Below are 13,812 nucleotides of genomic sequence, written 5' to 3'. Positions count from 1 at the left end.
GTGTGTAGAGTAGATGAAAATCACATGAGCCTATTCCTCATCGTATTATTTGTCATCTGAGTGTTATTCTTATTTTAATCTTGTCATCATAACTTCAGTAGGACTTTAAATCTCAAGACATAGTGCCCTGTCAGCCAATATTCAGACTTAGAGAGGAGATGCAGGAAGCATTTAAATGTGAAGCCAGTTAAAGAGAAATGCCAATGCGAAGAGGCAGCTTTCCTGCTTCCTTTGCCCCCCTCCAGGCTCCATATTCTTGGCTCCTTCCTGTTCCAATCCCCCAAACTCCCCTCTTAGAGGAGTTCAAAGGTCAAACCAATTGGAACAAAGATAGGGACAGAATAAGAGTAGCTTTGAATACTAAACGGAAAATAGTGTAGTCACTAAGTCATGATGTCCCCAACAAGGGTTACCACCATCTTCATGTTTTGATTAGGTGGAAACCATCAGATAAGGCTGGCAAAAGAAACGTGCATCCTAGACTAACCGACCCAACACAACTGGGGCTGATGGGCAGGGTGACTATCACGCTAGTTTTTCACACAAAAAAGTACACATTTTCCAAGGAATGTCTCTAGATCTAGAACGAGGATGTAGGTTTGGGAGTCAGTGAGAGAAGAGAACAGTCTTAACTGCTGACATGGTGGAGTGGTTATCAGCTATTTAATTTGCAGTATCAGGGACTCCTGTTAGGAAGAAAAGAAAAAAAAATGCCTCTAATTGTTTTGGAAAACAATTACATTTAATGGCAGCGGTTTGCCAAAACGGTTTCCTGCAGACCCAGTGACAGACAAAACAACACTGCCAAAGTTCCATATAGAGTGGTAGTGGGTGTGGCCAACGACGCCAATTCCGACCAAATATTTTAGAGGACCTCCGCTTGGCCTCAGAAACAAAATGTTGCAGTTTTACAGCTAATTTCCTACAACTCTACACATTTTACCATAGCATAAGAACACTCAAACATTATACCAAAATCATTTTTTTTTTTAAATGATTGATTAGTTAGTTCTAATTAAAAAATATATAGCTCTAATATTTTTTCTACATACTTTATATCTGTTTTAAGTCATTTGAGGTTACACTGAAAACGTTTTATGTTCTGTTAAATTATGTTTTGGGCGGCAACAATTTAGTGCTAAATGAATATGGGGGAAACACTGAGTGGGCTACACCACCAGAGATGTGTAGATAAGGATGTTCCAGAATCTGCCATGATTCTCTTACTTTCGGCCTCTTATCTGCTGACTGGTCCGTTGAAGCAGAATTCCCAGGACCTTTACTGGAATTTCAGTTTCCATACAAAACGTTTCCACAAAGAGATTGGGCATCTGCTGGGGATATATTTAGGAAGTTCCTTGGCACGGTGCTCTCTGAGGCCAGACTGCTCGACTTCAAGTCAAACAAAGTAAATGTCAACTGGAGAAGCAGTCTGGGCCCGGGTTTCATCATTGGAACCTTCGTAGGGGCATAATTAAATATCCCAGCTGTTTTAAATATCCCCCGATTGCTCAGTTTGGCCGGTCGGCCAGCTCTGTCTTGGTGGTTCCAAACCTCTTCCATTTAAGAATGATGGAGACCACTGTAACGTCGTCGTGGGCTGAAGGAGTGGACCAAGGTGCAGCGTGGTACGTGTTCATATTTATTTAACTCAGAACACTAAGAAAAAATAACAAAAATAGACCAACACGAAACAGTTCTGTCTGGTGCAGACACAAAGACAGAAAACACCTACCCACAAAACACATGTGGGCAAGAGCTACCAAAGTATGGTTCTCAATCAGAGACAACGATAGACAGCTGCCTCTGATTGAGAACCACACCCCGCCAACCAACAAATAAATACAAAACATAGAACACAGAATGCCCACCCCATCTCACGCCCTGACCAAACCAAAATAGAGACATAAAAAGGATCTCTAAGGTCAGGGCGTGACAACCACTATGTTCTTGGGGACCTTAAAAGCTTCATAAATGTTCTGGTACCCTTCCCCAAAACTGTGCCTCAACACAATCCTGTCTCTGAGCTCTACGGACAATTCCCAATTCCTGGTTTTTGCTCTGACATGCACTGTCAACTGTGGGACCTTATATAGACAGGTGTGTGTCTTTCCAAATCATGTGCAGTCAATTGAATTTACCACAGGTGGACTCCAATCAAGTTATAGAAACATCTCAAGGATGATCAATGGAAACAGGATGCACCTGAGCTCAATTTCGAGTCTCACAGCAAAGGGTCAGATTTTTTACAGATTTGTAGAAATTTCAACAGCAAAAAACAGTTTTGGCTTTGTCATTATGGGCTATTGTGTGTAGATTGATAAGGAAAATAATGAACTTAATCAATTTAGAATGAGGCTGTAACGTAACAAAATGTGGAAAAGTGAAGGGGTCTTAATACCATTCAAATGCAATGTACATAGTTGCCAATGTATTTGCAATTGTTACAAACAAGTGAAGGATAAAAGTTGCTTCAAATGAAAACCGAGATGACTGCATTAAAATATAAATAGCCAGCCTATATTTAAATAATATTGAAATCAATTCCATGTTCATTCATTAGAAAGCAAATTACGGACTCCTCTTTGAATCTGCGTATTTCTCCAAAGTTCAGTTGTCCGGAGTCTGTCAGGACCTAGGATCAATGGAGACACTCAAGTTTTTTAATCCTGTATCTCTTGACACATTCATGAAAATAGTAATGGCCTCTAAACCTTCAAGCTATGTAGCTGGACCCTAATCCAATTAAACTACTGAAAGAGCTACTTTCTGTGCTTGGCCCTCGTATGTTGAACATAATAAATGGCTCCCTATCCACCGGATGTGTACCAAATTCACTAAAAGTGGCAGAAATAAAGCCTCTCTTGAAAAACCCAAACCTTAACCAGGAAAATGTAAAAAACTTAACGGCCTATATCGAATCTCCCATTCATCAAAAAAATGTAAAAGCTGTATCTGTCCACGTGCTCCTTGACCTTAGTGCTGCTTTTGACACTATCGATCACCACATTCTTTTGGAGAGATTGGAAACCTTAACTGGTCTACACGGACAAGTTCTGGCCTGGTTTAGATCTTATCTGTTGGAAAGATATCCGTTTGTCTCCGTGGATGGTTTGTCCTCTGACAAAATCAGGATTCCGTTTTAGGACCACTATTGTTTTCACTATATATGTATATATATATATATTCTACCTCTTAGTGATGTCATTCGGAAAACACGTCAACTTTCACTGCTATGCGGACGACACACAGCTGTACATTTCGATGAAAGATGTTGAAGACCTAAAATTGTTTACCCTGGAAACCTGTGTTTCAGGCATACGGAAGTGGATGGCGGCAAAATATTCACTTTTAAAATCGGACAAAACAGAGATGCTAGTTCTAGGTCCCAAAAAACAACGAGATCTGCTGTTGGATCTGACAATTAATCTTGATGGATGTACAGTCGTCTCAAATAAAACTGAAGGACCTCGGCGTTACTCTTGACACTGATTTCTCTTTTGACGAACATATGAAGAATATTTCAAGGACAGCTTCCCCCCCCATCTTTGTAAACGTTTTGTACAAAAATTATGCAGACATCCCTGTTTTTGTCACTTCTAGATTAGACTACTGCAATGCTCTATTCTCCGGCTACCCAAATAAAGCACTAAATAAACTTAGAGCTAAACACGGCTGCTAGAACCTTGACTAGAACCAAAACAATTTGATCAAACAATTTGATCATATTACTCCAGTGCTTGCCTCTCTACACTGGCTTCCTGTTAAGGCTAGGGCTGATTTAAAGGTAAGGTATTACTTCGAACTTACAAAGCATTACATGGGCTTCCTCCTACCTATCGCTTCGATTTGGTCCTGCCGTACATATCTATAAGTACGCTATGGTCACAAGACACAGGCCTCCTTATTGTCCCTAGAATTTCTAAGCAAACAGCTGGAGACAGGGCTTTCTCCTATAGAACTCAATTGTCATGGAATGGTCTGCCTATCCACGTGAGAAAAGCAGACTCGGTCAACCTTTAAGTCTTTACTGAAGACTCATCTCTTCAGTAGATCCTATGATTGAGTGTAGTCTGGCCCAGGGGTGCGAAGGTGAATGGCAAGGCACTGGAGCAAAGAACTGCCCTTGTGGTCTCTGCCTGGCCGGCTCCACTGGGATTCTCTGCCTCTGACCCGATTACATGGGCTTACTAGTGCTCTTCCATGTCGTACCTAGGAGGGGTGCGTCACTTGAGTCAGATGTGATCTTCCTGTCTGGTTTTGCACTCCCTCGGGATTCTGCGGTGGAGGAGATCTTCGTGGGCTATACTCAGCCTGGTCTCAGGGTAGTAAGTTGGTGGTCTGAAGATATCCCTCTAGGGGTGTGGGGGCTGTACTTTGGCAAAGTGGGTGGGGTTATATCCTGCCTGGTTGACCCTGTATGGGGGATGGGGCCACAGTGTCGAATGGGGCAACAGTGTCCCCTGATCCACCTCTGTCTCAGCCCCCAGTATCTATGCTGCAATAGTGCCCCTGTGCCGGTGGGTTAGGGTCAATCTGTTATATTCTCCTGTCTTATCTGTTGTCCTGTGTGAATTGAAGTATGTTCCCCCTAATTCTCTCCCTCCCTCCCCTCCCGGAGGACCTGAGCCCTATGACCATGCCTCAGGACTACCTGGCCTGACGACTCCTCGCTGTCCCCAGTCCACCTGGTCGTGCTGCTGCTCCAGTTTCAACTGTTCTGCCTGCGGCTATTGAACCCTGACTTGTTCACCAGAAGTGCAACCTTGTACCGGACCTGCTGTTTTCAACTCTCTCTCTACAGCATCTGCTGTCTCAAAAAGCCAATTGTCATTTACTCCTGAGGTACTGACCTAGGAGTAAGCATCTACAGCCCTGCTGGTCATCTATGAACATTTTAACATCTTGAAGAACAATCTGGCCTTAATGGCCATGTACTCTTATAATCTCCACCCGGCACAGCCAGAAGAGGATCAGCCACCCTTCGAGCCTGGTTCCTCTCTAGGTTTCTTCCTAGGTTCCTGACTTTCTAGGGAGTTTTTCCTAGCCACTGTGCTTCTGCATCTGCAATGCTAGCTGTTTGGGGTTTTAGGCTGGGTTTCTGTATAACACTGATGGGTTTCTGTATAATCTGCTGATGTAAAAGGGGCTTTATAAATACATTTGATTGATTGATTGATTCAATTGAGTTCTATTTTCCTAATTGTAGGCTACAGTCTATTTTCCCCCTCAATATACACTGCTCAAAAAAATAAAGGGAACACTTAAACAACACAATGTAACTCCAAGTCAATCACACTTCTGTGAAATCAAACTGTCCACTTAGGAAGCAACACTGATTGACAATAAATTCCACATGCTGTTGTGCAAATGGAATAGACAACAGGTGGAAATTATAGGCAATTAGCAAGACACCCCCAATAAAGGAGTGGTTCTGCAGGTGGTGACCACAGACCACTTCTCAGTTCCTATGCTTCCTGGCTGATGTTTTGGTCACTTTTGAATGCTGGCGGTGCTTTCACTCTAGTGGTAGCATGAGACGGAGTCTACAACCCACACAAGTGGCTCAGGTAGTGCAGCTCATCCAGGATGGCACATCAATGCGAGCTGTGGCAAGAAGGTTTGCTGTGTCTGTCAGCGTAGTGTCCAGAGCATGGAGGCGCTACCAGGAGACAGGCCAGTACATCAGAAGACGTGGAGGAGGCCGTAGGAGGGCAACAACCCAGCAGCAGGACCGCTACCTCCGCCTTTGTGCAAGAAGGAGCAGGCGGAGCACTGCCAGAGCCCTGCAAAATGACCTCCAGCAGGCCACAAATGTGCATGGTGTCTGCTCAAACGGTCAGAAACAGACTCCTGAGGGGTGGTATGAGGGCCCGACGTCCACAAGTGGGGTTGTGCTTACAGCCCAACATCGTGCAGGACGTTTGGATTTGCCAGAGAACACCAAGATTGGCAAATTCGCCACTGGCGCCCTGTGCTCTTCACAGATGAAAGCAGGTTCACACTGAGCACGTGACAGGCGTGACAGAGTCTGGAGACGCCGTGGAGAACGTTCTGCTGCCTGCAACATCCTCCAGCATGACCGGTTTGGCGTGGGTCAGTCATGGTGTGGGGTGGCATTTCTTTGGGGGGCCGCACAGCCTTCCATGGGCTCGCCAGAGGTAGCCTGACTGCCATTAGGTACCGAGAGGAGATCCTCAGACCCCTTGTGAGACCATATGCTGGTGCGGTTGGCCTTGGGTTCCTCCTAATGCAAGACAATGCTAGACCTCATTGTGCTGGAGTGTGTCAGCAGTTCCTGCAAGAGGAAGGCATTGAGCTATGGACTGGCCCGCCCGTTCCCCAGACCTGAATCCAATTGAGCACATCTGGGACATCATGTCTCGCTCCATCCACCAACGCCACGTTGCACCACAGACTGTCCAGGAGTTGGCGGATGCTTTAGTCCAGGTCTGGGAGGAGATCCCTCAGGAGACCATCCACCACCTCATCAGGAGCATGCCCAGGCGTTGTAGGGAGGTCATACAGGCACGTGGAGGCCACACACACTACTGAGCCTCATTTGACTTGTTTTTAAGGACATTACATCAAAGTTGGATCAGCCTGTAGTGTGGTTTTCCACTTTAATTTTGAGTGTGACTCCAAATCCAGACCTCCATGGGTTGATAAATTTGATTTCCATTGATCATTTTTGCGTGATTTTGTTGTCAGCACATTCAACTATGTAAATAAAAAAGTATTTAATAAGAATAGTTCATTCATTCAGATCTAGGATGTGTTATTTTAGTGTTCCCTTTATTTTTTTGAGCAGTGTATTTAATGATGTGTAATAACATGGGCACAATGATGTACCACATCTGCGATTTAGTGCATTATTGAGCTGTCTCAATATTTGCAGTCATACAGTATATACTGAACAAAAATATTAATGCAACATGTAAAGAGTTGGTCTTATGTTTCATGAAATGAAAAGATCTCAGACATTTTCCAAACGTAGGAAAAGCTTATTTAGCTCAAATTTTGGATACAAATTTGTTTACATCCCTGTTAGTGAGCATTTCTCATTTGCCAATATAGTCCAGCCACCTGACAGGTGTGGCATATCAAGAAGCTGACTAAACAGCATGATCATTACACAGGTGCACCTTGTGCTGGGGGCAATAAAAAGGCCACTCTAAAATGTGCAGTTTTGTCACACAACACAATGCCACAGATTTCTTAAAGTTTTGAGGGAGCATGCAATTGGTATGTTAGCTACAGGAACGTCAACCAGTGATGTTGCCAGAGAATGTAATGTTAATTTATATACCATAAACCGCCTCCAACGTCGTTGGCAGTATGTCCAACTGGCCTCACAACCACAGACCCCATGTAACCAGCCCAGGACCACCACATCTGGCTTCTTCACCTGCGGGATCATCTGCGATCAGCCATCCGGACAGCTGATGAAACTGAGGAGTACTTCTGTCTGCAATAAAGCCCCTTTGAGGGGAAAAACTCATTATGATTGGCTAGGCCTGGTTCCCCAGTGGGCAGGCCTGGCTCTCAAGTGGGTGGGCCTATGCCCTCCCAGGCCCACCCATGGCTGCGCCTCTGTCCAGTCGTGAAATCAAATGTTATTTGTCACATGCGCCGAATACAACAGGTGTAGACCTTACCGCAAAATGCTTACTTACAAGCCCTTAACCAACAATGCAGTTCGAGAAATAGAAATAATAAAATGTTTATTAAATAAACTAAAGTTTTTTAAAAATCTAATAAGTTTACATAACAATAACATGGCTATATAAACTCAGCAAAAAATAAACGTCCCTTTTTCAGGACCCTGTCTTTCAAAGATAATTCGTTAAAATCCAAACAACTTCACAGATCTTCATTGTAAAGGGTTTAAACACTGTTTCCCATGCTTGTTCAATGAACCATAAACAATTAATGACCATGCACCTGTGGAACGGTCGTTAAGACACTAACAACACCTTACAGACGGTAGGCAATTAAGGTCACAGTTATGTTAACTTAGGACACTAAAGAGGCCTTTCTACTGACTGAAAAACACCAAAAGAAAGATGCCCAGGGTCCCTGCTCATCTGCGTGAACGTGCTTTAGGCATGCTGCAAGGAGGCATGAGGACTGCAGATGTGGCCAGGGCAATAAATTGCAATGGCCGTACTGTGAGACACCTAAGACAGCACTACAGGGAGACAGGATGGACAGCTGATCATCCTCGCAGTGGCAGACCACGTGTAACAACACCTGCACAGGAACGGTACATACGAACATCACACCTGCGGGACAGGTACAGGATGGCAACAACAACTGCCCAAGTTACACCAGGAAGGCACAATCCCTCCATCAGTGCTCAGACTATCCGCAATAGGCTGAGAGAGGCTGGACTGAGGCCTTGTAGGCCTGTTGTAAGATAGGTCCTCACCAGACATCACCGGCAACAACGTCGCCAATGGGCACAAACCCACCGTCGCTGGACCAGACAGGACTGGCAAAAAGTGCTCTTCACTGACAAGTTGTGGTTTTGCCTCACCAGGGGTGATGGTTGGATTCGCGTTCATCGTCGAAGGAATGAGCGTTACACCGAGGCCTGTACTCTGCAGCGGGATCGATTTGGAGGTGGAGTCTGGGGCGTCATGGTCTGGGGCGGTGTGTCTTAGCATTATCGGACTGAGCTTTTTGTCATTGCAGGCAATCTCAACGCTGTACGTTACAGGGAAGACATCCTCCTCCCTCATGTGGTACCCTTCCTGCAGGCTCATCCTGACATGACCCTCCAGCATGACAATGCCACCAGCCATACCGCTCGTTCTGTGCATGATTTCCTGAAAGACAGGAATGTCAGTGTTCTGCCATGGCCAGCAAAGAGCCCAGATCTCAATCCCATTGAGCACGTCTGGGTTCTGTTGGATCAGAGGCTGAGGGCTAGGGCCATTCCCCTCCAGAAATGTCCGGGAACTTGCAGGTTTCTTGGTGGAAGAGTGGGGCAATATCTCACAAGAACTGGCAAATCTGGTGCAGTCCATGAGGAGAAGATGCACTGCAGTACTTAATGCAGCTGGTGGCCACAACAGATACTGACTGTTACTTTTTGACCCCACCTTTGTTCAGGGACACATTATTACATTTCTGTTAGTCACATGTCTGTGGAACTTGTTCAGTTGATGTCTCAGTTGTTGAATCTTGTTATGTTCATACAAATATTTACACATGTATAAACGCAGTTGACAGTGAGAGGACGTTTCTTTTTTTGCTGAGTTTACAAGGGGTACCGGTACCGAGTGAATGTGCAGGGGTACAGGTGAGTCGAGGAAATCCATAGATTAGGGCCTACTGCATTTATTTCATTTGACTGATTTCCTTATATAAACAGTAAAATCGTTGAAATTGTTACATGTTGAGTTTATATTTTTGTTCAGTATATACAGTACCAGTAAAAAGTTGACACCCCTACTCATTTAATGTTTTTTCTTTATTTGTTACTATTTTCTACATCGTAGAATAATAGTGAAGACATCAAAACTATAAATAACACATATGGAACCATGTAGTAACCAAAAAAAGTGTTAAACAAATCAAAGCAGCCAGCCTTTGCCTTGACAGCTTATCATTTGTTTTTCAACAGGACAATAACCCAACACACCTCCAGGCTGTGTAAGGGCTATTTGACCAAGGAGAGTGATGGAGTGCTGCAACAGATGACCTTGCCTCCACAATCAACCGACTTCAACCCAATTGAGATGGTTTGGGATGAGTTGGACAGCAGAGTGAAGGAAAAGTGCTCAGCATTTGTGGGAAATACGTCAAGACTGTTGGAAAAGCATTCCAGGTGAAGCTGGTTGAGAGAATGCCAAGAGTGTGCAAAGCTGTCATCAAGGCAAAGGGTGGCTACTTTGAAGAATATAAAATATATTTTGATTTGTTTAACACTTTCTTGGTTATTACATGAGACCCATTACAGGATGTCAAGTTATTTGTTTATTTGTGCAGAGACAAAAATTGGAGAGGCCACCTAGAAAAGGTCTGTTGGTAAGCTATATTCCTAATATTCAGGAAACTAGATCCTGAAGGCTGGTTCTCAGCCATTACCATAACATTATAAATACTTTCCATAAGCCTAAAAGTCTAAAACGTGACCATGTATGCTAAAATTCAGCCCATTGCTATTACTCCTCTATATCAAACAACTCAAGGTGTTCTTAATTGAAATGGTTGTCAGCAATAAGAGTGAGTTGCACTGTGATGTAGTCAAGGTTTTTCTATTATATTGACAAGATATTCGAGTGACCGCTCTACCAATGTCCTCAAAGATGGAAGGAGGCGAGATCAGGTGGGATTACTCTAGCCAATGAGAGGGCAGATACATGTGTAAAGAACAGGCCATAGAGATAGATAGAGGACTCATCTTTGTATCTGTGCCATTATAGTGTCTGTGACAGCATGGGCAGCACCATTGAGGATTATAAAGCAGTACATTTTCATATTCATTGGCTGACTGCTCCCAAATTATAGGAATCCCCACCCAGTTGACTACTTTAAAAATGGTGGAAGCCCTCAATGGCAATGTCCATGCTAAAATGGGTTATATCCATGAGTCCTCTATCTATCTCTATGACAACAGGCAAATCTCTGATATAAAGTCTGGGTTTTTTAAGTTGACAAAATGCCACGTGTCCACTTATAATCAGAGCATTCGTAACAACCTAACCATTATGAAAGTTCTATTTGATCAAATAAGCCTCGTGTAGCAAATCAGTGTTGACCAAATTCAACACTCTCTCATTGACCTACATACAAAAAAGATATATATAAACCTCTCGCTTCCCCTCAGATGTAGACAAGATGTGCTCAGGAAAACAGACTACGGGGTCATTTCATTGCAGCAAACCATGTTACCCACCATCTCAGATTTTTTTTGAAATACTTTTTTTGTTGTTGTTAGAAACATAAGATAAGCACTCCGGCAACATTATTTTGCTGAAATATAATTTGATCTCTGAGAAATGAAGCAAACTGATTGCACCCAAATTGGCAATTTTAATTTATAGGATTCATACATATAATATTCAATCATTATACAACCTAACAACCGATTTGCCCCAAACTTTTTTCTAGCAATGAGTAAGATGAGGAATTCAAAGAAATGGTAAAAAGCCGCACATGGATATAGCATCAGTTCTGTGTCTGACGAGAACCCCCCCCCCCAAAAAAAATAATCTGTAAGTAACATCATTGAGTTGTCCATAGACTGTTTATTCCTTTACATTGAGGGAGGGGGGACAAAAAAAATGGCAATATCTGGATGTTGGATGGGACATAAACCTAACAACTTCAATGACTCATTTCTCTGAACGGGAGAAAAATAAATCACAAAGAATAAGTTACATAGGATGAAGAAACAATACTCCGAGCCTCAGCTCCATACTAGTCAGACACACACAAACTGACACTGTATACTTTTTGTTGGGGTGGGATTGGTGTGGGACTTCGTTGTTGTTCGACTTCGACCAGTTCTTTTGGATTCCTCATGTCTAAGTCATTGTTAGAAAAAAAAAGTCTGGTCCAAATCAAATGTTAGTTACTATATTTATTGAATATTATATTATAAATTAAAATAGCCAATTTGGGTGCAATTAGTTTCTTAGAGATCAAATTAGAATTCAACAAAATAATGTTGAAGTAATGCTAATCTGATCTGTTTCTAACAACAAAAAACGATTTCAGAACAATCTGAGATGGTGTGTGTCGAAAAGTTTTTGGAGGTGGAACGACTCTACAATTGTTCATTGACTCATTTCACTGTATTGTCAAAAAAGCATTTGGGAGAATTCTACTAGAATCAAATCTGTCCATATTCAAGTCAAACAGGAATAGGCCTACTATTACATTAAAAAATGCCTCCCATCCACACGTCCCCACCCTGACATTAGATGGGGGTGGCAGAAACCACATGCAAAGTTGCATGCAGCTGCAGCAGAGGACAAGCACAGAGGGCCAGGGCAGTGAGTGACTTCAAATCTCTCCCACATTCACCTTCCCAAACTACATACCATACTTGGCATCAACCCACTGAAACCACTCAGGATGCAAAATAGCCTAGGGCGATCTGTTTGTTCAGATGATGCTTTTCAATGGGAGCACTGTGATTCTCTGGGTGGAGCCCCATTCACACACAGCATGGCTCATAGAATTACCAGTCTGACAAAGACAACATCTCAGAGGAATGCCCCTCAGTGTCCTGTCAGAACAGGTTCCAATAGGAAACAATGCCTATTGTTCTGTCTGACCTGCAGTGGATGAATGGTCAAAATAATAATGTATGCAAACAAAACATGAGGAATAGTTGTCACATGATACTACATTCCTGTAGTAAAAGGGCAAGAAATAAAACTGCTGTTCCTTGTTTCATCAGCGAAATGACAATGAATAACTGGGACATCTATGACAAACAAAAGTTGCTCTGATAGATGTGCACTCCACAATGGAATGTGAATTCCATTCCAATTACACAGTCATTCAATAGTAGGTTATTAAGGGCTGTGGTACTGGCAGTCTGACAAAGCAAGTTAAACCTAAACAACCCATACCATTTTCTTGTAAGGTGTGGCGTAAGAATGTAGCACTGCAAGTGAAACAGTTCTTAGTAACAATGAACCTCGAAATAACATTGCAACTCTGACCTGTCAAAATGAGCAGCAAGCACCTCTGGTGCTTGGAAACCACTCATACATTAGTCAGTCTCAGTCCTAAACACAAGGGTCCAAACTAATGAAAATAAAACAAGTATAATTATTTAGGCTTAATGCTATCAAAAGCATACTTCATACAAGGTAACATGATTTTTATGAACCACGCTGGTCCTTACAGTAGACTAGGCTGCGCCTATATATATATATATATATATATATATATATATATATATATATATATATATATATATAGTATCATTGACACTGCAAAGGTGAACGACCGTGGACGCCACTGCCTACCTGAGCTTGAGGTTAGCCATGAATTCCTCCAAAGAAACGCTGTCCAGCAGAACAAAGTCAGCCTTTCCAAACTCCAGACTCTCGTGTTCTGCCATGTTGTATTTTGGTCCAAAAAATTCAGGTTAGGGGAAATTTTTTGTTTTGTTGGAAAAGACAACTTGAAGCGAAGTGCTCCTCCGCGACACCAGGTAACTAACGATGGTGAGCTAGTCAGTCCGCCGATTCAAGCGCTAAATGATCGACGAGCATCGTCTTCGTTCATTTAAAATCAGCAGTACGCGTCATACATTGTTATTTTTTTGACTCATTTTGAGTAAGCTGAACAAATAAGCATGCTAGGAAACGACACAAAACAGCCAAACTAAACCAATAGCAAAACGTATATCTAATTATTTTATCTCAATACTCTACCCGGTGTGAAAAAGTCATGTTATTCCAGAATATGTATTCACATCCAGACAGACTTGTTGCTTTCGGCGAAAAGGGATGGTTACACTAACGCCTGTCCGTAGAGCCCTTTCCTTGAATTTCTCGTCTCGACTTTATACATACGAATGGAATCCTACCCGCCTCCCGACGCTCCTCCTTCTGAACTTGTCGCGTGTGTAAGTTTGAAAATATCACACAAATCCCCCAAGACCAATACTGAACAGTTTAATACATTTCTCGGGGATGGCGAGTCATTTTGACGAGTTCTCCAAAGAAAAGTCGGGTACGGTCACGGCCTCAGATGATGCCCTGTAATTATACAGCATAAGGAAACATTCATAGCCTACAATTTATCTTACATGCAGGCCTACCATTTGTGACATTGGGT

At 42.8% G+C, this 13,812-nt stretch overlaps 1 protein-coding gene across 1 annotated transcript in view; it reads right to left on the bottom strand.

Moving 5' to 3' along the window:
* The window catches only part of LOC111967672 (unconventional myosin-Id-like), a 121,475-nt gene extending 107,946 nt beyond the window's left edge, over positions 1-13,529 (bottom strand). Inside the window, 1 exon segment of the mRNA XM_023992906.2 lies at positions 12,996-13,529. Within this exon segment, the coding sequence (XP_023848674.1) occupies positions 12,996-13,090 (95 nt within the window). The 5' untranslated portion in view covers positions 13,091-13,529.
* Between the last annotated feature and the right edge of the window lie 283 nt (positions 13,530-13,812).

This window comes from Salvelinus sp. IW2-2015, linkage group LG8, assembly GCF_002910315.2.
Source record: "Salvelinus sp. IW2-2015 linkage group LG8, ASM291031v2, whole genome shotgun sequence".
NCBI lineage: Eukaryota > Metazoa > Chordata > Actinopteri > Salmoniformes > Salmonidae > Salvelinus > Salvelinus sp. IW2-2015.
Note: the sequence above shows the minus strand (reverse complement) of the source record. Positions and strands in the feature narration are given on the sequence as shown.